This window comes from Leopardus geoffroyi, chromosome C1 (assembly GCF_018350155.1).
Source record: "Leopardus geoffroyi isolate Oge1 chromosome C1, O.geoffroyi_Oge1_pat1.0, whole genome shotgun sequence".
Lineage (NCBI taxonomy): Eukaryota > Metazoa > Chordata > Mammalia > Carnivora > Felidae > Leopardus > Leopardus geoffroyi.
The window spans coordinates 200,825,702-200,850,489 of NC_059328.1; the positions used below are offsets into that span (position 1 = coordinate 200,825,702).

Sequence of the window (24,788 nt, forward strand, 5' to 3'; positions counted from 1 at the left end):
CAACTGTAATTTGTAGACATTACAACGTTGAGGCACTTACATGTTTACAGCTTCTTCTCAGACTCAATTGGTTTGTGTGAGTTGTAAAAAAAAATAAAAAACTAATGGAAAAATACAATTGCTATCAATGAAGCATCCTGCACCTGCTTGCCAATAAATATGTGGCCTTCCTTCTGGAAATCTCCACCTCACGAGCACACTAACTCCGGAAACACGGACATGCAGCCACCGGTTACCGGAACAGTGAAGTTCTGGATGTGGAGGAAGCTGGACTGCTTCCTGCCCATCCCCCTACTGCATTTTCCTGGAGATCCCCAAGTCCACGTCCCTCCTCTGTTTCATTGACTCATCAGTGCTCTCAAGGTGCATTATCTACTGGCTTGCATGTATCTCTCCGGGGCCTAGAAGAAAGAGGCCCAGAAGGATGGAGTCTAAGGAACAGCGAAAGAAAGAGGCCTGGCTATTCCAGTGTAGTATAGGGATGCCCAGAAAAATAGAGCAGAATTTAGGCACGACAAGAAAGCTCCCCCACCCTGCCCTAGTCTTCTGTCCTCTCTACTTCCTTTCCACAACCAAGCAGCTCAGAGGGAGGGTCCACCAGACATCAACCTCTTCTGAGTTTACGGCCCTAATGCGGACACTTAGCAGCAATGACCGGCCACAACTGAACCCACTCTATGTGGATGGGGAAACTGATCAATCTGGAGCCATCAGCTGTTCTGTTGATCAATCTGGAGGTTAAGAAAGGTGACCGAAATAACAACTGTTAGCAAGGATATGGAGACATTGGAACCCTTCGGCAATGATTTAAATGAGGATCCAAAATGGTGCAGCCTCTGTGGAAAACAGTATGGTGGTTCCCCTAAAATATTAAATACAGACATTCCATATGATAAAGCAATTGTACTTCGGGGCAAATACCCAAAAGAATTAAAAGCAAGAACTTACATAAATATTTGTACACCTGTGTTCACGGCAGTATTCCTCAGGAAGCAGGTCAAGTGCCCGTCAACGAATAAATGGGTAAACTGTGGTTTGTACACATAGTGGAATATTATTCAGCTTTAAAAAGGAAGGAAATGCTGACACCTGCTACAACGTGAATGAACCTTGAGGACATTATGCTAAGTGAAGTGAGCCAGTCACCAAACGTCCAGTCTTGTACAATTCCACTAGTATGAGCTACCTAGTCAGATTACTAAAGACACAAAGGAGAATGGTAGTTACCAGGAGCTAGTGGGGAGGAGTAATGGAGACTTCTTGTTTAACGGGTATAGAGTTTCGTTTGGGAAGATAAAAATGTCCTGAAGATGCATCAAGGGGAAGGTACTCAGGCCACTGAACTGACACTTAAAAATGGTGAAAATGGTACATTTTCTATTTTATGTTATGTACATTTTACAATTAAAAAAAGAAAGGTGATCCTATGACCCAGCTTGTCTAGGGCAGCCCCAGTTTGTATCTTTGGCCTGGCATACTTCATATTAGCACCTCCTTTTCTTTACTTAAGACTTGTGACCGTCCCAAACTGGGCTGCAACTAGCACGACAATTCTAATGTTAAATCACCATTCAGTGTCTCCCATCCAAGGACTAACCAGGCCCGACCCCGCTTAGCTTCCGAGATCAGACGAGATCGGGCGGGTTCAGGGTGGTATGGCCGTAGACACTATTCAGGGTCTCTAGCTGAAACATGGGATGGGTATAACTCCCACCCCCAAATCTATCTACCTCCAAAGCCCGTGCTTTCTACCAGCTCACACCCTAATCAATATCTAAGGATTTTCCCTGTCTACATCAAGCTTTCTAATATTTATTATTTCAACTCTGCTGGCTTACATAGACCTTTGATGTGCTACCTACTTCATAAAAAAACATTACCTTAATGCTAATCTCCAGAAACGGGCATATATATGTGTGTGTGTATATATATATACGTGTATATATATATATACATATATATATATATATATATATATATGATGTTTTATGTCTATTTGCTTACTTTGAGAGAGAGAGAGAGAGTGCAAGGGGAGAGGGGTAGAGACAGAGGAGAGAGAGAATCCCAAGCAGGCTCTGCACTGTGAGTGCGGAGTCTGGCGCAGGCTCAATCCTATGAACCTCAAGATCATGACCTGAGCCAAAATCAAGAGTTGAACACTCAACCGACTGAGCCACCCAGGTGCCCTTACTTATATATATATATTTTTTTTTAAGTGGGTGGGCAAGAATAGAAAGGAACATCACAGACCAACAGAATGCCTTCTGGTGTGGTCCAGTGGACTTCTGAACATGGAATGGTTCCTTGGGTGTTAAAAAGTCCCAAAGCAACAGCATCTGGAGGATGTTACACGCAGTGGCCCATACAGGTTGACATGAAACACTACGGAATCACTCTGTGACTCCACTGATACAGTGTGTGTGATGTCAACAAACACAAAGACCAGAGCATCTACTTGAGGCAGGAAGTCAGCATCTGTTTGGTAAGTTCCTCTTTGACCAAAAAGATTCCACTGAGGCTATCTTCTAAGCTCACTAGAGAGATGGGAGCAGTGTTTCCCTACTGGCTTCTGGGTCATCCAGATTGAGCTGGGATCCCAATTTCGCCACTCATTTCCTCCAGCACCGTGCACAGATGACTCAAAGTCTCTAATCTTATGTGTCAAAATGCCTCCTTCGTGGGGTTACTGTGAGAATTCAGTATTCGCCTGTAGAGTATGCTGCATGCTGCTTAGCACACAGCTAATACTGCCACCTAGAAACCAGAGGGTAAGACCACTTGATTCTCAGATCCTCATAAGCATTTTTATTCTCTCCCCTGCTAACCCAAATATTCACCAGCACTAGCAAAGTAAGGGAAAGAATGGCTGCATTCAACAATCCAGATGATCTGGGTTCCCAAAGAAAAAGGCCTTTGGGAGAACCCAGAGTTATCTGGAGAATTGCCTCAGTGTTCCCCTATTCTACTCTCCATGCTCGGCATAAAGCTTGCAGTCCTTTCTCCAACAGTAGCCAACATTCACCCACTTCCAGCACAGGTCCTGTCCCACGTGTGGGGACCTGTGCAGACAGTCACGCAGAGCCCAGCTGGACTATCCCGGTCCTCGAGGGCTCTGAAGTTCTGTGGCTGGTACATGATCCTCTCCACCCTCCCTCTCATTGCCTCACATCCTCCAACCAGATACTCCACTCACCTCTGGCTCTGTCTTTCTTTCCCTTCAGTACCAGGAATATGACAGGTTAAGTGTATCATCCAGACACTGCCAACAGCCCCTGGGAAGGTCTGTTGCTAATTTAAACGTTTTATAGGACCTGTTTACAAAGCCTGCCAACACTCTTCAAAGCAGAATCCCAACACACAGGAAGAGCAAACAAACTGTAAACCAGGAACATTTTATGTTTTTGCTTCTGTGGTCTTAAAAAACATAATACCACGTGTGTAGCTGCTCCCCAGGGTCCAGCAAAGTGGGGCTTTTATGGGATCACTCCAGCTACACAAGCATCTAATGTTCACAGGGATCCTGCTGCTGGTGTATAAATACTGCCTTGCTCAGTGACAGGGAGGCAGGCATTGGTCATGAGAACAACATACATTTCTGAGCACGTGATGACTTAAGGGCTTTAAAATAGGCATAGAGTGGCACCTGGGTGGCTCAGTCAGCTAAGCGTCTGAGTTTGGCTCAGATCATGATGTCGTGGCTTGTGAGTTCGAGCCCAGCTTCCGGCTCTGTGCTGAGCCTGCTTCAGATTCGCTGTCTCCACTGCTCCCTGCCCCTCCCCCGCACTCTCTCTCTCTCTCTCTGTCTCTCTCTCTCTCAAAAATGAATAAATGTTAAAAAAATTTTTTTAAATAGGCATAGAATTTCTATCACTGATTACACCAAATACACATTACCAATGTTGCACCAAATAGTGCTTAAAAGTGTTCGGAAGAACGATCTGGTTTTTAGCATTTATTGTCATAAAGAAACAGGTATAAAAAAGTCTTTTTTAGCGGAATAAAAATGTTGACTGCTACTGAACCCTCAGAAGAGACACCAAATAACCTAAGTCAGAGAACACCAAACAAAGTGGAGAAGGGATGGAAGGGAACAAGAGAAACCATCTTGGAGCCATTAAAGCAGAAGCCCGGGATAGGAGCCTTAACTACTGCCATCAGCATGGATTAGCACCTCCCCCGCTCCCCTGAAAGGTCTGCTATGTCACAACCAAGTAAGTCAGGATCCTCAGACTCAACATAGCTCTTGTCCCACGGATCTGAGAATGCTGTTCACTCCTCTGGCATCAAAACAAGTCACAGAGAGAGACTTGGGCCAGACGTGGCTCACCCATATTGACATCTACCTCGAATTGCAGACAGTGTCTATTCCTCTCTCGCGATTTCAATCGTGGTGCTCTTTACAAAGGACCTCTCTGGATTCACAAAGCCAAGACTCAAATCTCAGCTTCACACTTTTCGGCTGTGTGGCCCCGGGCAGGCGGCTTCCAAAAGAAACAGCAACGGGTACCTGCCTCACTGAGTTGCTGTGCAGAGGACACGGTTAGTATATGTAAAGTGGTTGAACAGTGCCTGGCACTGTTTTCATTATTATTAATATCTTGGAGGACAAGACCACAATGATTAAAATTATTTATACAAATAAATAAAAAAGAGGCACTGAAATTTCATAAGCCATCATTAAGCTCCCTAGAACTGGGTGCACTATGTGAAATACGATTAGTTTAACGAGAATGAGCTAACGACACTGAGTTAGTGGCACTACTTATTCGCAAACAGAAAGTATTTTACAGCATCATTCAAAGTCAAGAGCAGTTACGTTTTCCACTGCTTGGAGGTCTGTAGATGGATCATTTCTTCTACCGAAAGTCTGTTTCCAATGAGCTTTTGAAGCTTTTGCAAATGAAAGTGCATTCTATTCGACTGCAATAAATGTTACTTTTACATTTTCTGTCAGTGCAAGTCACTCTAAGTTCACGCTTTTGCTTCGTGATTTACTCTGCATATACTTCTTTTCTGATTTTTTTTTTTTTTTTCATTTTGGGAAAAGGCTGCCAATTTAGCCTTCACTATCTGCAGCATTTCCTCAACTAGGGGAATGGAGATAGTACACACACTGTTTTGAATTTATTTTTCATTTTTCGGAGACTTCCGAATACGGACGTTCTCGGCATGCTACTGCTACTCAAGGGAAAACATAACGTTCAGTTTCGCTGAATACCTTGTTTGAGCTTCTGAATGGTACCATGCAGGCATCTCTAGGGTTTCTTATACCTTAGTAGGTAGAATTTGTTTTCCTTTAGGGGCACCTGGGTGACTCAGTGGGAGAAGCATCTGACTCTTGATTTAGGCTCAGGTCATGATCTCACAGTTCAGGAGTTTGAGTCCCACATTGGGCTCTGCACTAACAGCACAGAGCCTACTTGGGATTCTCTCTCTCTCTCTCTCTCTCTCTCTCTCTCTCTTTCCCTCCCTCTCTGCCCCTCCCCTGCTTGCACATTCTCTCTCTCATTCTCTCTCTCAAAATAAATAAATAAACTTAAGAAAATGTTGTTTTTCTTTCAGAACTAAAATCTTCTGTTTTATTTACATTGTACTAGTTTTATCCTTTGTGAAAAAGAAAATGAGCAACAGTAATAAACAAGGAACTTATTCAAAACTTAAAACACAAGCCCACGGGCTTCCCACTTCTACCTACTTAATCAATGGTGGATTCATTTTTCACTCATACTAGACAACATAACAATAACAATACATAGTAGTCACCCTTGTTGTAAATGTTCCCTAAGCATTTGCAGCCCATACACACATTTTGTTAGCTGACACGTTTTTTATCTAAAAATCTGGACATTTTATACGTAAATCTGGATTTTCAGCTTCCCTTAAGAATCAAAAGCTCTGATCTGCCCCTCCCCCGTTCATGCTCTGTCTCTCTCTGTCCCAAAAATAAATAAACGTTGAAAAAAAAAATTAAAAAAAAAAAAAAGGGGCGCCTGGGTGGCGCAGTCGGTTAAGCGTCCGGCTTCAGCCAGGTCACGATCTCGCGGTCCGTGAGTTCGAGCCCCGCATCAGGCTCTGGGCTGATGGCTCAGAGCCTGGAGCCTGTTTCCGATTCTGTGTCTCCCTCTCTCTCTGCCCCTCCCCCGTTCATGCTCTGTCTCTCTCTGTCCCAAAAATAAATAAACATTGAAAAAAAGAATCAAAAGCTCTGGGACTTCCAGATCCACATTTTCAGCCAGGCCACCAGCTCTCTGGAGCCCAGCAGCTGCGCCCCTTACACACCGTGTGAGGCTCCAATACTCTTCAATTTTGCAGCCCCCACTGCCTTCTCCTACGTTCCTCCAAGTGGGGGCGCCGTGGCCATTCCAGCATCCTCTTTGACCCAGCAGTTCTACTCCCGAAAAATCTACCAAAGGTCACGTGAGTCTATACGGATATCCACAGCAGCACTGCCTCACTACACCCGAATCCACATGAACATTCGTAGGGCCTGCTTGAATAAACGATGGCAAACCCAGGTAAGAGAATACTAGGGACCCCTCCCCCAAAGCAATGACATAAATCTAGAGCATCCTGAAATGGATCTATGTCTAAAACATATTACTGAGTAGAAAAAAGCAAGGTGAGGAACAGTAGGTAATGTGGGGGAAAAGAATACGTATATTAATATATGCTTTTCTTTTTTTTTTTTTTTAATTTTTTTTTTCAACGTTTATTTATTTTTGGGACAGAGAGAGACAGAGCATGAACGGGGGAGGGGCAGAGAGAGAGGGAGACACAGAATCGGAAACAGGCTCCAGGCTCTGAGCCGTCAGCCCAGAGCCCGACACGGGGCTCGAACTCCCGGACCGCGAGATGGTGACCTGGCTGAAGTCGGACGCTTAACTGACTGCGCCACCCAGGCGCCCCTGTATGCTTTTCTATACATTTCAAATTTCTGGAAGAAAATATGAGAAACCTTTTTTAACCATGCGTACATATTACATAGACATATATAATATATAATAATACCTACACATATAATAGGATTACATACAAAATATATACAATATATATAATATAATATATATATAATATATACCTTGTGTATATATACATATATATTTTATACTTAGAAAAAGGAGGGGCGCGTGGGTGGCGCAGTCGGTTAAGCATCCGACTTCAGCCAGGTCACGATCTCGCGGTCCGTGAGTTCGAGCCCCGCGTCGGGCTCTGGGCTGACGGCTCAGAGCCTGGAGCCTGTTTCCGATTCTGTGTCTCCCTCTCTCTCTGCCCCTCCCCCGTTCATGCTCTGTCTCTCTCTGTCCCAAAAATAAATAAACGTTGAAAAAAAAATTTTTTTTTTAAAAAAGAAAAAGGAAAGACCATGAGCAGAGATATGTGTTTATTATATTTTATGTATTTATTATATATATATAATATATACGCCTTGTGTGTGTATATATACATATTTTACACTTAAAAAAGAAAGTACCATGAGCACAGATATGCGTATACTTTATAAATAATATATATACTCTGTGTGTGTATGTATATATATTTCACACTTAAAAAAGGAAGTACCATGAGCACAGATAGGCGTATACTTCATATATATATATATTATATATATATAATATATATATACCTTGTGTACATATATATATTTTGCAGGTAAAAAAAGGAAGCACCGTGAGCAGAGATATTTCAAATCACTTCACGTGTGGTTATCATCAATCTGTGTATTATTTACTTGACTGCCGTCTCAGTTACAGAGTACCTGCAAAGCTGAGCCTGACTCCAGTTCTCAGGCAAGGGGAAGAAAAGGCCTCCCGCGTGGCCCTCCACCCAGGCCCAAGAGCAGAACAGAGATGACTCAACAGGCCACTTGGGAAGCTGTGCTTTTCCACAGTATTTCACAGCTTGAATTGTCTTCTGCACTGGCTTTCCAACAGGAAGGACAAACGGGAGCAGAGAGGCAGGAGCTCCTCCAGGGAGAGCTGCCGGGCTCAGCTCCAAACACCCCTTCCGGCCCCTTCCACACTTACTTGGGGCCTTGGAGAGAAGGGTGTGCCGTATATTAACGGCCCTGTTGCTGTTACCCGAGTTGGGCATGGTGGGGGCATGGAGTCTATTCTCATCAGCAGAAAGAAACCCTAGCTGGTCAGCCCAGTTCAGCGGAGTAAGGGGTTGGCTCTTCTCACCGAGGGAAAGCAAGGTGACGCATTCCTGTCCGTATGCTCCAGGAGGGCGGCCAGGCGGCAGTGCTCGGCCCCAGTGGCTTTAGGATGTGCTTTCGGTGTTACTAGGAGAGAAGCGAATTGTGCCAGGGACAGGGGATGCCAGGGACAGCCAGGAACACAGCCACTCGCAGGATGCTAGGCCCCTGAGTTAAACCCTGTGACAAATGTCCAGCAGAGCTGTCCTCTCGGCACTCCATACCCAAAAAAGGACTCTCATCAACAGCCCCTGTGGACTTTCCAAGCCCGCCCTCCCCCCAGGCGTCAAAAACCAGAGGCAACTTTCAGCCCTGCCCCCACCCTGCGATGCCCCCCTCCACACTCACTTCTAACCCCCAAAAGTATCCAAGCCGCACCAGAATAAAAGGACATATGGAACTTCTAAAAGTTATCACTTCCTGCTAATGCAGGTTTGGGGGTGGGGGTGGGGAATAGTTAGCAATTAATTAGCAAAAATAAAGAAACCTAGATAAGGAACAGATGACTACGTCCCCCCATCCCCCACCACCTGCCCCCAACAACACACATACACCCTCTCTGGTACTTGATTTCAGAGCCAGCGCCTGGGGTTTGCAATGTCCCTACTCTTAGTTCCTATAAGATACAAAGTAAAACATGCAGGTCTATAGTTAATACAGATATCTACTCAGAACTAACTGATGAACGCAGAATTTAGAGAAAACCTAGGTAGTAGTATGTGGAAAATTACACCCACAATACTATATTATATTGTATTTATATATAGTACTATAATAAGAAAATAAAACATGACCCCATTCCTAACTTATTAGAGTTCTCTCCTTTTCAATATTCTAGTGTTCCTGTACCAGTAACTTGGGGGTAAGAGTTCATTAGGAGTGTTTCCAGCACCTGCCATTATCCATTTATCAAAACCCTTAGAACATATGCTACAAAGAGTGAACCCTGATATACCGTGGACTTTAGCTAGTAATAATGTATCAATCCTGGCTGTAACAAATGTAAGTCACTGCCTTAGTGCAAGACGTTAATAATGAGGGAAACTGTGGCCCCTGGAAGGAGTGGCTGAACTTTTCTGCTCTATTTCTCTAAAACCCTAAAACTGCTCTGAAAAAGTAATAATTTTAAAAATTGCTACTAACAAAAAAAAAAAAAAGATGGATTTCATGCCTCATCACAAAAGTTATGATACACTGCCATTTAATCAAGAGGCACAATTTAACAAGCGATAAACAGGAAAAAGAAATAAAACGAATTCAGGCTCCACTGATTCACAATTAGTGATAACACAAAATATCCTTCAACGTCAGTCTGAATCTTCTAACTGTGGCTTGCTACACAACCGGAAAAATTACAGAAGCACCGGTTAAGCCATGCAAGATGATCAACTGTCCTCACCACCTTCGGCAACACTGCTTTGCTGTTTCTGTAACCCTTGCATAACTGAGGTAATAACTGGAAGTCAGTCTTCTCTGTTTATCGAGCCGGTCTACCAGGACCAGCTATAATTAGCAACCACAGGCTGCTAAAATACCTGCCCTCATTCCAAACATCTCCCCTTTCCTTCTTTTCTTTATTCCCAGCTGGCCTCCTCACTCACCGCTATGTGTTATTGGCCATTGTCATCGGCACACAGCAAGATCTCAAAAGGGGCTTGCTTACCTCTGAATCCTTGGCCTGCTGATTTCGAACGACTATCAAATTGTACAGGATTCGGTCGTCGTCTGCCTCTGTGTGGGACGCATCGTGAGGCATGCTCCACAAATTCTTTTCATCATCTCTCACCAGCGTTGCTCCAAATGAAGAATATGGATTGCTATCACTGTGGTGTTTAAGAAAAAAAGGGTATAAGCATTTCATAATGTATGTAATATGTATAATATATGCATCCCATGTATGTAACATATGATAACAATAAAAGGTACACTATATACCCTATAATATAAAACATAATATATAAATACATACATTTCTAATGACGAGGTATGAATTATTGTCTCCGATAATTAAGCATAGCACAATAGAACAATTTTAAAAATCACTTTGAAACTGGCAGAGAACAAAGCCTGGGTGGCTCAGCCGGTTAAGCGTCAGACTCTTTGACTTCAGCTCAGGTCATGATCTCACGGTTCATGAGTTTGAGCCCCAAGTTGGGCTCCTCACTGACAGCACAGAGACTGCTTGGGATTCTTTCTCTCTCTCTCTCTTTCTCTCTCTCTCTCTCTGCCCCTCCGCCACACATGCAATAAATAAACAAATAAAAATAAATAAGTAACTTTGAAAAAGGCAGAGAACAGACCAGACACCTGGGCAGAGGTAATTTTACTATGTTAAACATGAAATTTAGCACTACATATCCCAGCAACAAAAACAAGAAGGAAAATCCAATGGGAGAATAAAATTCTCGTGAGATTAAAAGAAGAAAACAATTCACAGGAAGAGGTGAACCTTTCACTGGCTCTGAATTCAAGGAAGCACCATAAATTTAGAGCACAATGGCACGGAATAGCCACCAAACTCCTTACCAGAAAATGGAGTGATAAAAATGCGCGCATCCAAATACTTCCAGTAAACAATGTGGATGTTGAGTAAGAATTTCAGTAGCCCCCTTCTTGAATGTTTGCTTAATGATTTACCCTTCACAAGGTGGTACCCGTGCTTGGGCTTATGGAGGAGGTGAGCAGCAAAGTGTCATACTCAGGACGTGCTTGTACATGGCCCTGGTCAGCTTCTGTGGGACGCACAGGGCGGGTCATGCCGAGGCTACTTCCTTCATCTAATTATATGTATGAAGCACTGACTTCATGTTAATCACAGGGCTCAGTAAAACTGAGTGAAACAGACATGATGCCGGTCTTTGGACCTCACTTAAGGCGCAGGGAGGGGAACACATTAATGATCAGGTGACTATATAATGAAAAATGGGGTAAGTGCTATAAAGGGGGAGTTCAGGGAGCCTTGAGAGCCAGTGGGAGAAAGCATCAGGTAGACACCATAAAGAAGGGGTGCTTGAGCTTTAAGTTGAAAGAACTATGTTCTAGGCAAAATGAAACAACACATTCAAAGGCCCTGGGGTGGGAGGGAGCAGGGTGTAGGAATTGGAAGAAAGAAAACATTGGTGACAAAGTGATTTGGCCACAGTGTTTTCTAACATTGACTAGAAATGTGGTCTTTATTCCTAAAAGCAAGGTAAGATGTAAAAGGGCTTCAAACAGGATGTGATATGACATGCATAGAATTACATCTTCAAAGCCCTTTCTGGTTAAAGTGTGGAGAATGCTTTAGAAGGCCAAGAGTGGATCTGGGAAATTCATTAACATGCAAGAGAGGTAACTCGGGTGAGACACGACAGGTATGAGGATTAGAACAGTGGTGTAGAGAAAAGCACACCATTCGGGAACGTGGACAAGATAGGAGCTCTCCGGCTTGTTCATCTGGATGGTGAGGGCTGTCATTTTCTGGAGCAGAGCTCTAGAATGTCCCGTGATCGTGGGGTGGCCAACACACCTGCAGATGTGACGTGAGACAATGACAAAGGAGGACCAGAAGAAGACTCCCAGATAAGCAGACAACCCCTGGGAAGGAGGGATAGGAGTAGCTGACAGACGGGCTGGAGGTCAATATTGAGATTTAAACAGAAGCTAGCACTGGGGAAATCTTGTAATAGGAAGCAAAGTACTAGTCAGCAAAATGGGGTTCAGCAGCAGCAGGGGTGTGGGGGTCAGGCTACCAATCAGAGACTCAGACTTAGGAGAGCTGGCCAGGACCCACTTGTAGAAACTGGAGGAAAGGTGGGGATGGGGTTTTCGCACCAAGGCCATCAGGAGGCCAGCTATCTACATCAGACAGAGGGCTGAGACACCAGATCCTCAAATCCCTCAAGCTGCATGGTGGAGTGTAAGGGCTGGGACTGGACGAAGAGGTCAGAGCATTCCAGAAAGGGGCCCCCTGTGGGGAAGCAGACACAGCACAGCCACACTGTTATCAGAGCCTCCCTGCCTCCACATAGGCTGCCCGACATGCAAAGGCTGAAACGCAGAAAGCCCTTCTTCTTAAGAGTGGTGAGCCAATGAAAGAAGACGCAAATGAGGCCTCAGTGCCCTGGCCACCCAAGCTTTAACGAGCGTGTCAGATTCCTTCCTTCCTTCCTTCCTTCCTTCCTTCCTTCCTTCCTTCCTTCAGTTGTTTATTCCATGAACACGGAATGGATGCCTGCTGCATACTGGGCACTAGGCTGGGTGTTTCAGGGGAACTTGAAACCAAAGAGGACATTGCCCCTGCCCTTAGCGTAACTATAATGTAATGAGAAAGTGAAGTTTTAAAAAGTTAAGTATAAACAGAATGTCGTAGGAGCAGAGAAGGAGTGACAACCTGTGCGTAGATAGGAGTTCAAGAAAGGTTTCATGAAGGTGACATCTAACCCAGACCTGATGAAGGCACAGCCTGTCGGCAGGAAGAGAAGCCCAGGGAAAGGAATTCTTGCAGAGGGAACAGCAGGAGCAGCACACAGAGGCTTGAGGGGCCCCCGGGGCTGGGGAATTTCCAGTGTCCCTGAGTGGTTCCACCACGCGGGGCACGCACACAAGGAAACGGAGGGGTGGGAAGAAGAAAAGGTCATTTGGGGTCAGACTGATGGCAGTGCTGGGGCTCGGGCTTTAGTCTCTGAACTGTGAAAAAGTGAAGGGGGTTTTGAGCCTTGTCGGGTCCGGGTTTCAGAAATAACTCTGGAGAAGAAGGAACAAGGACAAGGCTTAGGAGGCTTAGGAGACGGTAGGTGTGGTGTTCACGGCCTGAACTTTGAGGTCCTATGTCAGGGGCCCGGGAGCGGCTGTGGGGGTGGAGTGCAGCAGGGGATGGGCAGGGCTCCCCTGGCAGAGAAAGAAAGAAGCCCACAAACCAGCCACAACAAGAACGGCCGCTCAATTTAAATCTCATTTGCTGGGGTTACAAGGAAGGTTTCTTTGGGGAGGTGGAGTTCTGCTAATAAAAACATATGTCCCCATCATGTGAGATACTGGTTGGGGTGAGCACGTACGACGGTGTGGCTGGGGAAACGGGGCGGGGACGGTCATGAGAGGCCGCGCCGCAGTGCAGTGAGGCAGGCAATGGCAGTGCTAGTGCCCTGTGGCACGCAGCCCGGAGGTGCGAGGAGAGAGTCAAAGCGGATGTGGGCCAGGGATGCCTTTAACTGGGACGGCGCAGAGGAGGGAGGCCAAGGCTGACCTTGAGCTCACAGGGCAGTCAGAGAGGGGTCAGGATCTGGGTTTGGGAACAAGGACGGGGCCGGACATGTAGACTAGGGAGAAATGCACCTGCGTTTCTATCGCCTCGACAGCCTGGGGAGTAAGGAAAGGTCTCACGGGGATAGCTAGACTTAAAAAGCAGGGATAGTGGGGTGATTGGAAAGAGCAGGTGAGAGCCGAGGAAGACAGAAAGCTGGGCCAAGAGGAATACCAAAGGGCAGGCAGACACCGGAGAGGTGCCCGTGACGCGAAGGGTACCGTCGTCACTTGCTTTCTGCCTGACACACCATCTCTGCACCACACAGCGCTTTGCACAAGGGCTTCCACGTCCCATCCTTCCTGTTACACAACCATCGGAGGTCAGAGGAGTAAGTAACACTATCCTGCTTTGCAGACAGGGACCAGCCTTCGGAGTTGCTTGACTTTCGTTGCTTAGGCGGCCAGCTGACAGCGTCCTCCCGGCGTGAGGTCCCCCGTGGGGTGGCTCCAAGCAGTACATGTCACAGACGTGACCTCCAAATGCCGTGACGGGGATACACTCACGAATGGAGCGGCTCAGATAACAGCTACCCATGTGAAGCGCTCCCTGCACAAACCGGCAAGTTCCCCCGGGGTGTCCCCTCCTGGCATCCAGACCCCAGGGGGCACACAGAAGCTGCAGCCATGGCTGCTGATGCCATGGTACACGTCCCTCTCGGGCCACGAAACCCTAGTACTTTCCTGAAGCCACTCTTTTATTTGTCCCCGAATCTGTTTCATTTGTGTAAGTCTTGACTCTTCAATGAGCTGGTGAGTTCCTCTAGGGCAGAGACTGTACCCTGGACCTTCTGACATTCCACATGACCTGGCAGGGTCGGGCACAAAGAAGGTGCTTCAAAAGTACTTGTCAAAAAAGTAAGTAAATAAAAAAAAAACAAATAAAAGTACTTGTTGAAAGCAGCAAAGTGACCTATTAAAGGAAATCTCAGACATAATTCATTGTCGTCACCTTTTTAAAGCTTCCCAAAAGCAGGTTTAGAAATTAGCCAGAATCCACCTGCATAATCGATAACTGACAACATTTGACCATGAATACTCTAGCCACTTTTCTAGCAATCCACAATTTCTTTGCATGTTTTGAGATTATGACAGGTGCCTCCCTGGCAAGCCCCCTGCCTCTAACAACCAACCTCTCTCTCCCTCCCTCTTTGTCTCTCTCTCTTCTCTTTCACCCAACACACACACACTCACATGTGAACATGAGTGGCTCCGGCCAACGCAAAACACAGCCTCTCCTGCTTAATCTGCACACCTAAAGGACGCTCTACAGGACAGCCAACACCAGGCCCGTTTAGAAGGGCTCGTGTCTCCAGACAGGGGCTGCCTCCAGAGTTCTCTCCATGTCTCGCCCTTCCCTAATTGTGAGCAGCATTGCCCTGGCATCCTATGAGTGTCAGACTGCCTGGTCACTGACACCTGGGGGGACATACAACAGGAAAGAGAATCGAGAGCTTCTGCCTCTGGGTGAGCAATAACTCTGACCCGTGGTGTTTTCTTGTGGCTCCCTCCGTCCTCCTGAGTGTGGAATCTGACCTGTGCATCTGGTCAACCAAACGCTGGTCAAGGTGAAGGTGAAGGAGGGTGTGTGTTCATGCAGAAGGTTCTGTCAGACCTCCCCCCACCCCAAACTGGCTCACTGGATCCCGGATTCTGTGCTCTGGCATGCTAGTCCCTGCTCCTTTTATCCTGTACTGCTACTTACCCACGGCATTAATCCACTTTATTTTAAAATTGTAAACCCTTGGAGTGGAGATACAAGAAGAAAGAAATGTCTAAAGCAAACAACTAGAGAGCTTGGGAACCTCTGTGTGCCAGAGACTGTGAAGGGAATTTTACTGTGTAAAGAGAATTCAGTGCAAAGGCCCTGAGGTCTGAGCCCAGGTAGCCCAGGGAGGACAGAAGGCAGGGAGGGAGGGCAGGTTGAGTCAGGAACTTCATTTTCTCTCCCTCCCCCCTATAATGTTTCTAAAAGGTTCTAAAGAAAATGAGAGCAGCTGTTTTGCCCCCGGCCACCATCTGCTGATGATAAATATTTTATTAACCTCGGGTATTTGAGAGGTGGCTCTGAAGTTACATTAGAAGCAGAAGCAGCTTTCACTCCCAAAATGTAGGATGATTCTACCCCTAACCCCACCGGGGAGCACAAGACTGAATCACTCCAGAGTCTCTCCTTTCCACCCATCTACAGCTCACAGGAGACTCAAGACCTAGCAACACTGGACTCCCCCCCTGGGGACTGCAGGTGCAAAGTGCCTGTGGGCATTAAGGCTGCTTACCAAGAGTTTCCAGAACTTTCCATGAGTCTTCACTACCAACCATGTGTAAAAGATTTTGGAAGTCCCCACAGCATACCAGGCTGGCTGCTGATGCCCACAGCTGCAGTGACTTTACTGTTCTCCCCACAGACAGGCTGTGTGTCCGTGTTCTCCGGTTTAAGACTGAAGGCCTGGGTGGCACAGTCACTAAGTGTCCAACTCTTGATCCCAGCTCAAGTCATGAGCTCATGGTTTGTGAGTTTGAGGCCCATGTTGGGCTCTGCATTGATCATACAGAGCCTGCTTGGGATTCTCTCTCTCTCCCTCTCTCTCTCTCCAAATAAACTAAAAAAAAAAAAAAGAAAAAGAAAAAGAAAAAAGATTGAAATCCCCAAAACAGTGAAGACACAAAATCTCCAGTAAACAGCAACCAAAGGTCTCAAAAGGCAGAACCCGAAGGCTGCCTGGTGGCACCCCCTTGACTACTTAAGGACTCCTCAACCGATTTCCCACCAAGAACTGAATTGCCTATGGAGCCCCTGGTTTCCAGAACTTTCCCTTCCTCTCTAAGGAAACCTATACTCTGGATCTTTCTCAAAGCTTACAAGATCCATTATTAAACCTCAGTGTAAACATGGCTCCACAGATCTGGGAGTTCTCCTCAGCACGTCCCACCGAAGTCCATGACTTCCTTCAATGCCAGAGTCACAACCCGCCTCAGCGTGAAGGATGACAAGCAGCGACGCGAGGCCTGTGCTGTGGCCCTGCTGCCTGTCCTGTGCTCCTGGGCTCCCTGCCTTCCATGGCCATTGTGTCTCATGCCTTTGTACGGTGCCGTCAGGCCTGCAGATGGCCCGGACAGAAACCGTGTGAGGCGGGCAGGGAGGCTGAGGAGACGCCAGGGCTCGGGAGAACGAGACCCAGTCCTTGGTCCCTCCTCTGCTCGCACTCATCCTGGTCACCTCACCCAGTTTCAGGGGTTCAAATACCACCTACGTGAGGAAGGCTCCTGAGTCTATACCTGTGTCCGCAGGCTCCTACGCCTCCTGCCTCTTCCCCATTTCTGTGGATGTGTGATAGAGGGCTCGAGCACATCGTGGTCAAAGCCAAGAGCCTGGTCCTCCCACGGGCCTCCCCACCAGCAGGCTCTGCTTGGAAAATGGAACCTGCATGCTTCCAACCGTTCAGGCCAAAATCTTTGACGTCATCCTCGGCTCTCTCGTCCCCTACCTCCAGTCCATCAGAAAGTTCTATTGGCTCTACGTGAAAAAAAATTTCCACCTCTGCCCCTGCGACCCCGAGCCAAGGATAAAAGGAATAGGCACTAACACACCACAGCACGGAGTCTGGGATCGGGTGAGCCAGGGTGGGACGGTACATCTTATATAAGAATCCCTCCAATTATTTTTTCTGCTGGTCTACCTCTTGCTACCATTGCCTCCCACCAATTTCATCCCTAATACAACAGCCAAAGCGATCCCTTTACGACGTAAATCAGACCGCGTCACCCCTCCCTCAAAACCCATTCGGTCTAGAATATAAGGCAAAGTCATCCAGTGTTCTGTGAGGCCCCATATGACACCCCAGGCACTCTGGCCTCTTCGCTGTTCCCTGAACCCCTCAGTCACACTCGCTGATCCTTCTACCTAGAATGCTTTCCCCCAGGTATCCACACACCTCACTCTCTCCCCTTCAAATTTTTATTTACACATCAGCTCCTCGGGGCGCCTGGGTGGCTCGGTTGGTTAAGCATCCAACGTCAGGTCATGATCTTGCGGTTCATGAGTTCGAGCCCTGTATCGGGCTCTGTGTTGACAGCTTGGAGCCTGGAACCTGCTTCGGATTCTGTGTCTCCCTCTCTCTCTCTGCCCCTCCCCTGCTTGCACTCTGTCTCTCTCTCTCAAAAATAAATAAACATTAAGAGTAAATTTTTAATAAGTAAATAAATAAAATAAACACCAGCTCCTCAATGAAGCCTGCCCTGAATAATCTACTTAAAATGGCAAGCGTGCTCCCCTGCCCATGCTCTGCCTTTTCTTTTTCCTGTGCACTTACCTTCCACTTTACCTATTACGTTTGCTGCTTCCTCTCTCACTAGAATAAAAGCCTCATGGGGACAGGATCACTACCTACTTTGCTCAGTGATATACTGCAAATGCTTAGAACACCACCCGGCTTGTGGAAGATGCTCAAAAAATATTTGCTGAATGATGAATTGTTGTTTCCCGAGTTCACAGGGCTCTGAATGGCAGAAATGAGTCTAGAATCCTTGTGTCCAGACTCACAGGCCAATTAACATTTTTTAGTTATTTAAGCTTATAAAAGTAGGCTCACAGTCTTGTGGGAAGAAGCAGACAGTTATGTCAGGTGACACTCAGTGCTCTGAAGCCCTTTATTCACATGGTGGATGAGGGACAGAGAGAGGGCATGGGGGGCACTGTTTTTTTTTTTTTAATTTTTTTTTTCAACGTTTATTTATTTTTGGGACAGAGAGAGACAGAGCATGAACGGGGGAGGGGCAGAGAAAGAGGGAGACACAGAATCGGAAGCAGGCTCCAGGCTCCGAGCCGTCAGCCCAGAGCCTGACGCGGGGCTCGAACTCCCGGACCGCGAGATCGTGACCTGGCTGAAGTCGGACGCTTAACCGACTGCGCCACCCAGGCGGGGGGGCACTGTTTTAAAAAGGGTTGTGAGGGAAGCACTTTATGACAAAATGATTTCGAGCACTGACTTGAATAAAGTGAGGGAGTTACGCATACAGGTAAGTGGAGGAAGAACATTCTAAGTGGGCAGGGCAGGAAGTTCAAAGGCCCTGAGGCAGCAGCGTGCTTGGTATATCTGAGGCCAGTATGGCTGAAAGATGAACAGTTTTACCTTATGTGCTGACTCTAAAATCGAAACCTTGTGTAATAGCCCTAATGTGGAAACCACCCAAAAGTTTGCCAACAGAACAGATGAGCAAAACGGATGCCCTATAAAACAATGAGAATCACAAACCAAGCTATATATAGCAACTTGGATGGCTCTCACACAGTTTGGTCTCACTTAGGTAAAGTTTAAAAGCAGGCAAAAATGAAAATACACTTTTAAGGTGCACACATATGTGGGAGAGCTATAAAGAAAAGCCAGGAAATGACTATCACAAAGGTCTAGATACAATCAGGAGTGGGGGGATACAGGATGAAAGGCAGCTATCTCTTGCCCTGGAAGGTGGTTACAAGAATATTCACTTCATAGGTGTTGTTTATACTGTACATATTTTTATATGTTTTTAATTTCTAATATTATACATATAAACCTGAGTTTTTAAAAGCTAGGAAAAAAATAATAAGAGGCAATACAGTAAACTCTTACCACCTTTCAGGCAGTACAAGGGAATGATAGATACACACTGTCTCACCAAAATTATTCTCTAAAAAAAGCACAGAAGAACAGAGTGCACAGCATACAGTTGGTACAAAACTAGTATTTATTAACCAGACTAAAAAGGATTTCCATCACTAACTGCAAAAAACACACACACACACACACACACACCTATTTTACCCAACATTTAAGCAGAATTTACTTTTTAAACAAAGGTGGAGTGATAAGATCACTTCAAGAGATCTAGAGAATGAAAAGTTCCAGGAAACCTAGATCATGCGATGCCTAAGGGAAAGAAATTTCATCTTCTCAGGAACTTCCAATGTCACTGAGATTGACTTATGCAACTCACGAATGGGGAAGAGGGACACTGGAGGTGGCCTGGGAAGAAAACCTTTAAAAGTCATCCTTAGACCAACCATGAGGGGCTGACTTCTTGGTAAAGCATTTACCTCCTACTCATTGGACGTGAGGCCCTGTTCTGGGAACTGTGCCCTTGACCTCCACCCCTCTTCTCTTTTAAGAAAGTAAATGTACAGGCTTTGCAACAGATCCTTCCAGCCCCTTCCTGCAGCAGGAATCTTTTGTGCCTCTCTAGGCGCTTCCTGTGAATCACCGTCTGGCCCAGGGCTCCAGGCAGTACCTGCCAGTTCTGCAGGAAGTCATGGGTGAGCTGTGTTAGCTCGGAGAAGCCTGCCACACATAATGGGAAGAGAGTCAGGCCATCTGGGCCCCGGGCTGAGAGATCTCACTGACACGAACACTTCAGCCAACATTTTTTAAAGCCCTTCCGAGGGGAGAAGACAATTTATTCAACTCAGAGGTCACGGCAGCCCACGCCGCGAAAGGAAAAACTGCACACATGTGAAGAAAGGATTATTGTCCTTCTTGAGCTGGTGGTGACTGCCTTCCAAATAACTTAAACCCACCACTTTCCTTTCCCACAGGCACCTGCTTTCACCAGCCTGAATCAGAAAATCGGGTCCAGTGGCTCTCGATCCCAGGTTGTAAGGATTCAGGGCAAGTCTCATCCGTCAAACACAGTTTCTAGCACACAGCCCATAAGCCGCTAGCTACACCCCTCCCTGCATACTAGGTGGCCCCTGCTATTTCTACGGCACTAGAATAGAATAGGAGTTGATTCCCAGCTCAGGCAGCTATGTCTCTGGGCTAGCTACAGAAGCTCTTGTGCCTCAGTTTCTTCAACTGTCAGGTGGGGATTATAGACCCAATGACAGTTGAGACTCCTCATTACCATATCTGTACCTTTTCCCACGTACTGAAATTTATCTGTCCTCCGAAATCAAATCACCGATGCTGGCAGCCCCCGAGGGAGGGGCACGTCCCCAGCTGAGGTCCAACAAGGCAATGCTCTGCCTCTTTGTTTCAGCTGTCATCCTGTACACGAGTGGGCTTTTCGTCGTGTATTTAATGCCGCGTCATTTGCATTTTTGTGCTATTTATTGGTGATTCTGCTGTTTAGAACGGCCCCCCAGCATGGTGCGGCAGAACTAAAATATGTGTGTTCGACGAGCCTCACTCAGACATCAGTCACAGTGCCGCTGGCCCTGAGTGCAATGTCAATGAATCAACAATATACTAAAAATAAGGTGTCTTTACGCAGAAGCACACAGAAAACAAGATACGTGTGGACCAGCTGACAAGTCGACTCGCAGGAAAACAACCCTGGATTTTCCCCTCGGAGCAATGAGTACTTTCAGTCACCATCTGCGGGGACCACAGCACATAGCCACAAAGAATAACGAGAATCGGGTGTATCTCACAGGGTTACGGCAAAGATTTAAGTAACAGGCATACAGACAGCACCCGGTACACAGGGAACGCTAAGCACGACCTATGAAAGGTCAGGAGAGCTGAGCGGGGAAGGCTCCCGTCCCCACCTCAGTCCTCACCCCCGCCTGCATACCCAAGCAGGAGCCGCAGAAGGAACGTTCCTCGATGGTCCGGGAAGTTCCATTCTGTTGCCCACACTCACACGCCCTGTTCCAGGCCTTCTCAGAACCGCATGAAACAACCATCAAAGAGCAAACTGAGGTTTTATTTTATTTTTCTCTACTGGGGACTCCAGGCACTGCAGAAAAAGGAAACCCCGACGGCTGTAAATTCTGAGAGATACGTCCGTAAATTCTGCTATCCGGCGCCGAGGCTGTGGACGGGCATGGAGGAGAGCAGGGAGCCAAAGAGATGTGGAAGCTCATTACGTGGTTCACGTAGGTGGCTGGAGGGAGAGCCACAAACGAAAACTCAGCCGTGGTTGTAATTCTTCCCCTTTCTTCCTTAGCTTTTCAACAAGTGGACGGTCATGGTGCTTATCGGTTATCGACAGCCAACAGAAATTAGAGCTTAGAGTAAGTAACATTTAGAGAGTAAGAATTGTACTTCTCTGCAAAACTTCAGTGACCCTCGTGAGATATGCTTTAGTGTCATTCCGTGGCAGGCTCTTCCAGGCCCCCCATGCTCGTCTGTATTGGATGTCATATGGCAGTAAACTCTGGTGCCAGAGGGCCTGGACATCGCTCTGCTTAAAGGCTGTGCTGACTGCAGCTGCGCCTCTAGAATCATATCATTTCAAGGGTCACAACTCACGCTCATGGGGGATTTTTATATGGCAAGAGTATGCTTTCATCGCCGATGGAAGAAAGCCATGCTATAAAAGTGAAATAAAAACCAATGCATTAAGCTCACTGAGCTCAAACATTTTCCCAAAAGTACCCCGTAGTGGGTTGAATAGCATCCCCTAAAAAGATACGTCCAAGTCCCAACCCCCGGTTCCTGTGAACGTGACCTTATGGAAATAGGGGCTTTGCAGGTGTGATTAAGTTAAGGATCTTGAGACATGATTAACCTGGATTTACAATGGACCCTACATCCAATGACTGGTGCCCTGGCAGGAGCAAAGAGATAGGCATTTGCGACAGAGGAGAGAGAACAGGGAAGAAGACAGAGGCAAAGTCTGCAACTGAGCTGCCAGAAGCCAATGACACCAGGAGCCACCAAAAGCTGAACCCTGCAAGAAGCCATTCTCCCTAGAGTCTTTCTGGCTTCCAGAACTGTGAACGAATACATTTCTGTTGGTTTAGGCTACCAAATTCATGGTAGTTTGTTGCGCCAGTCCTAGGAAACTAACGATACGCACCCCATATGTTCCTTTTAATTAGTAACATGAAACCTCGAGCCAAAAAGTCATTCACTGTTTTACAGACAAGTGACCAATGAGCTCGCCATCCCCCAAAAATCCATTTGTCCTCCATGCACGTTGGTTCGTTGTGGTTTTGATCACTATTTACATTAGGGAAAGGAATTAGTGCAGGGAAGAATGGCATGCAGAACCTCCGACCTTCCACGGTGATCGAAAACAGGAGTCTTCTAGGATTCCGTCCTAAAATCGGAGTCTAGGGCAGAAAACCGTGAAACTGAACAAAACCTCTGCTTTTCTTTGGGCCTGGAGCCTGGTGTCAAGGTCAGGCCACGTGTCCTTTCTCCAGACCTACTCTCAAGCTTCCTGGCATTAGAGATGACTGGTCACCTATTCGCTGGTGAAGCAGCCCCGGGCGGCTAAGGAGTTGGGCAATCTGGCTGGGGTGGCAGCACCCACCTTCGAACTGTAATAAGCACAGGTGAGTGACCGAGGGATGAAAAGGAAGTAAAGAGAAACCATCACAACCTGGGGAAACTTTCCAAGGCTTCATCACAAAGCTGGAAACTGACATGGGCCTTAAGAAGAGTAGACTCTTGAGAAGTAGGACAGAAAAACAAAAAGTGAGGCCCCTGGGTGGCTCGGTCGGTTAAGCGTCCGACTTTGGCTCAGGTCGTGATCTCACAGTTCATGATTTCAAGCCCCGCTCTGGGCTCTGTGCTGACAGTTCAGAGCTTGGAGCCTGCTTCAGATTCCATGTCTCCCTCTCTCTCTCTCTCTCTCTCTCTCTCTGCTTGTCCCCCGACCATGCTTAGTCTCTGTCTCTCCAAAATAAATAAACGTTAAAAAAAAATTTATAAAAAGAAAAAAACAAAAAGATGTTTAGCGAACAAATGTGACATGGGCAAAGACACCAGGAGGGAAAGCAGTGTGACTGCACCTGTCACAAGCAGAAACTAGAGAAAGCAAAATCAGAGAATCCGGGGAAAGAGGAAGCACGAAAGAAGGCGCGGATGGCCAGCACAGAACTGTGTCCTGCACACTGAGAATACAACATCACATTTCTTTCTCTTGTAACCTTCAAGAGAGCAGTGTTCATGTAGTCAGGCAGGGGGCAGAAACCAGATTTCACGGTGGATGGGTGCTAAAGAAGACAGGGAGGGGGGCACAGTGAACAACTCTTTCAAGACATTTGTGCCAGCCACAAAGGAAAGCAAAGGATGGCAATTAAAGGGCTTGGCCCTATCAGGATGAATTTTCAGTCAGGGGAGGCCTCAGCATATTTCTAGAACAAGGGGAAAGAAAGAACCAGTGGAACAGAGAGAAATACAGATTGCAAACCAGACAAGGGACAGGCTTTTCCCTTCAGGTACACGGTTCCAGAAAAGGCAAAAAGAATGAGGTCGAAACATAAAAGGCATGATCAGACCGGCAAAGGAGGAGAGACTAAGAGCCGGTTTTCAGGAAAGAACAAGAATCCCTAGTGCATTCTGGAACAGGATTGCAGGTGACCATGCAGACAAAAGACAAGTGTCATTTCCCCAACCACACCTCTTCCAGGCACCGTTACCTAAGGGCATGAAACAAAACTTGAAAACCATTACTTTACCATCAAGGACTTAGCTGAGAGGAGGGCATCTATACAAAACCTTTCTTTATAAATGAAAGGAAAAAAGGAAAAAAGATGATGTAAAGAATGAAGTTCTCCATAAAATTAAAATTAAGGCCATCTGGCCACATGATTTCACCACATCAAGATTTCAAACCAGTCACTCTGGAAAACAATCTGGCAGTCTGTCAAAAAGTTAAATGTAGAATTACTATACGACCCAGCCATTCCACTCCTAAGCATATACCCATGATCATTGAAAACACACATCTGCTCAAAAACTTGTACACAAACGTTCACAGCCCAAAAGCAGAAACAACCTAAATGCCCATCGGTTGATGAATGGATAAGAGATATGTAAATCTTACATCATGGATGAACCCCAAAAACACGATGCTGAGTGAAAGAAGCCAGACGCCAAGGCCACATATGTATGATTCCATTTATACCAAATTTCCAGAATAGCAAATCTATGAAGACAGAAAGCAGATTAGTCGCTGCAGGAGAAGGGGCCGGGCAAGGAAGGGAGAGTGGCAAGTGACTGCTTAATGGGTGTGGTGTTTCTTTCAGTAGTGATGAAAATGTTCTATATTAGAGAGTGGTGATGATTGCACAACTTTGTGAATATACAAAGAAAAAAAAAAAACCACTGAACTTCTCACTTTAAGAATAAATAAACAAACAAAAAGGATTTCAAACCAGACCTCCTGATGACGTGAGTAGGAAAAAACATACAGGTACCCACACACACACCTATCACTGCCCCACACATCAATCACTAAGGGGCTCTTCCCATACCTTGCTACCCTGAAATGATGCCAGAATTGACACTAAACCACAAAAGACCAGTCCACTCATATTCACATGCTCAGAAGAATAACAATGATAATTAACAACAACTAGAATTTATTGAGTGTTTACTAT

The 24,788-nt window shown here is 46.3% G+C and overlaps 1 protein-coding gene across 2 annotated transcripts in view; it reads right to left on the reverse strand.

The window, feature by feature from the left end:
* The window catches only part of MREG (melanoregulin), a 63,472-nt gene that overhangs the window by 32,623 nt on the left and 6,061 nt on the right, over positions 1–24,788 (reverse strand). For both annotated transcript variants that reach the window (XM_045481161.1, XM_045481159.1), the window contains exon 2: positions 9,858–10,017. In XM_045481161.1, coding sequence (XP_045337117.1) covers positions 9,858–9,950 — 93 coding nt within the window. In that variant the 5' untranslated portion in view covers positions 9,951–10,017. The remainder of the gene's footprint in view (positions 1–9,857; positions 10,018–24,788) is intronic.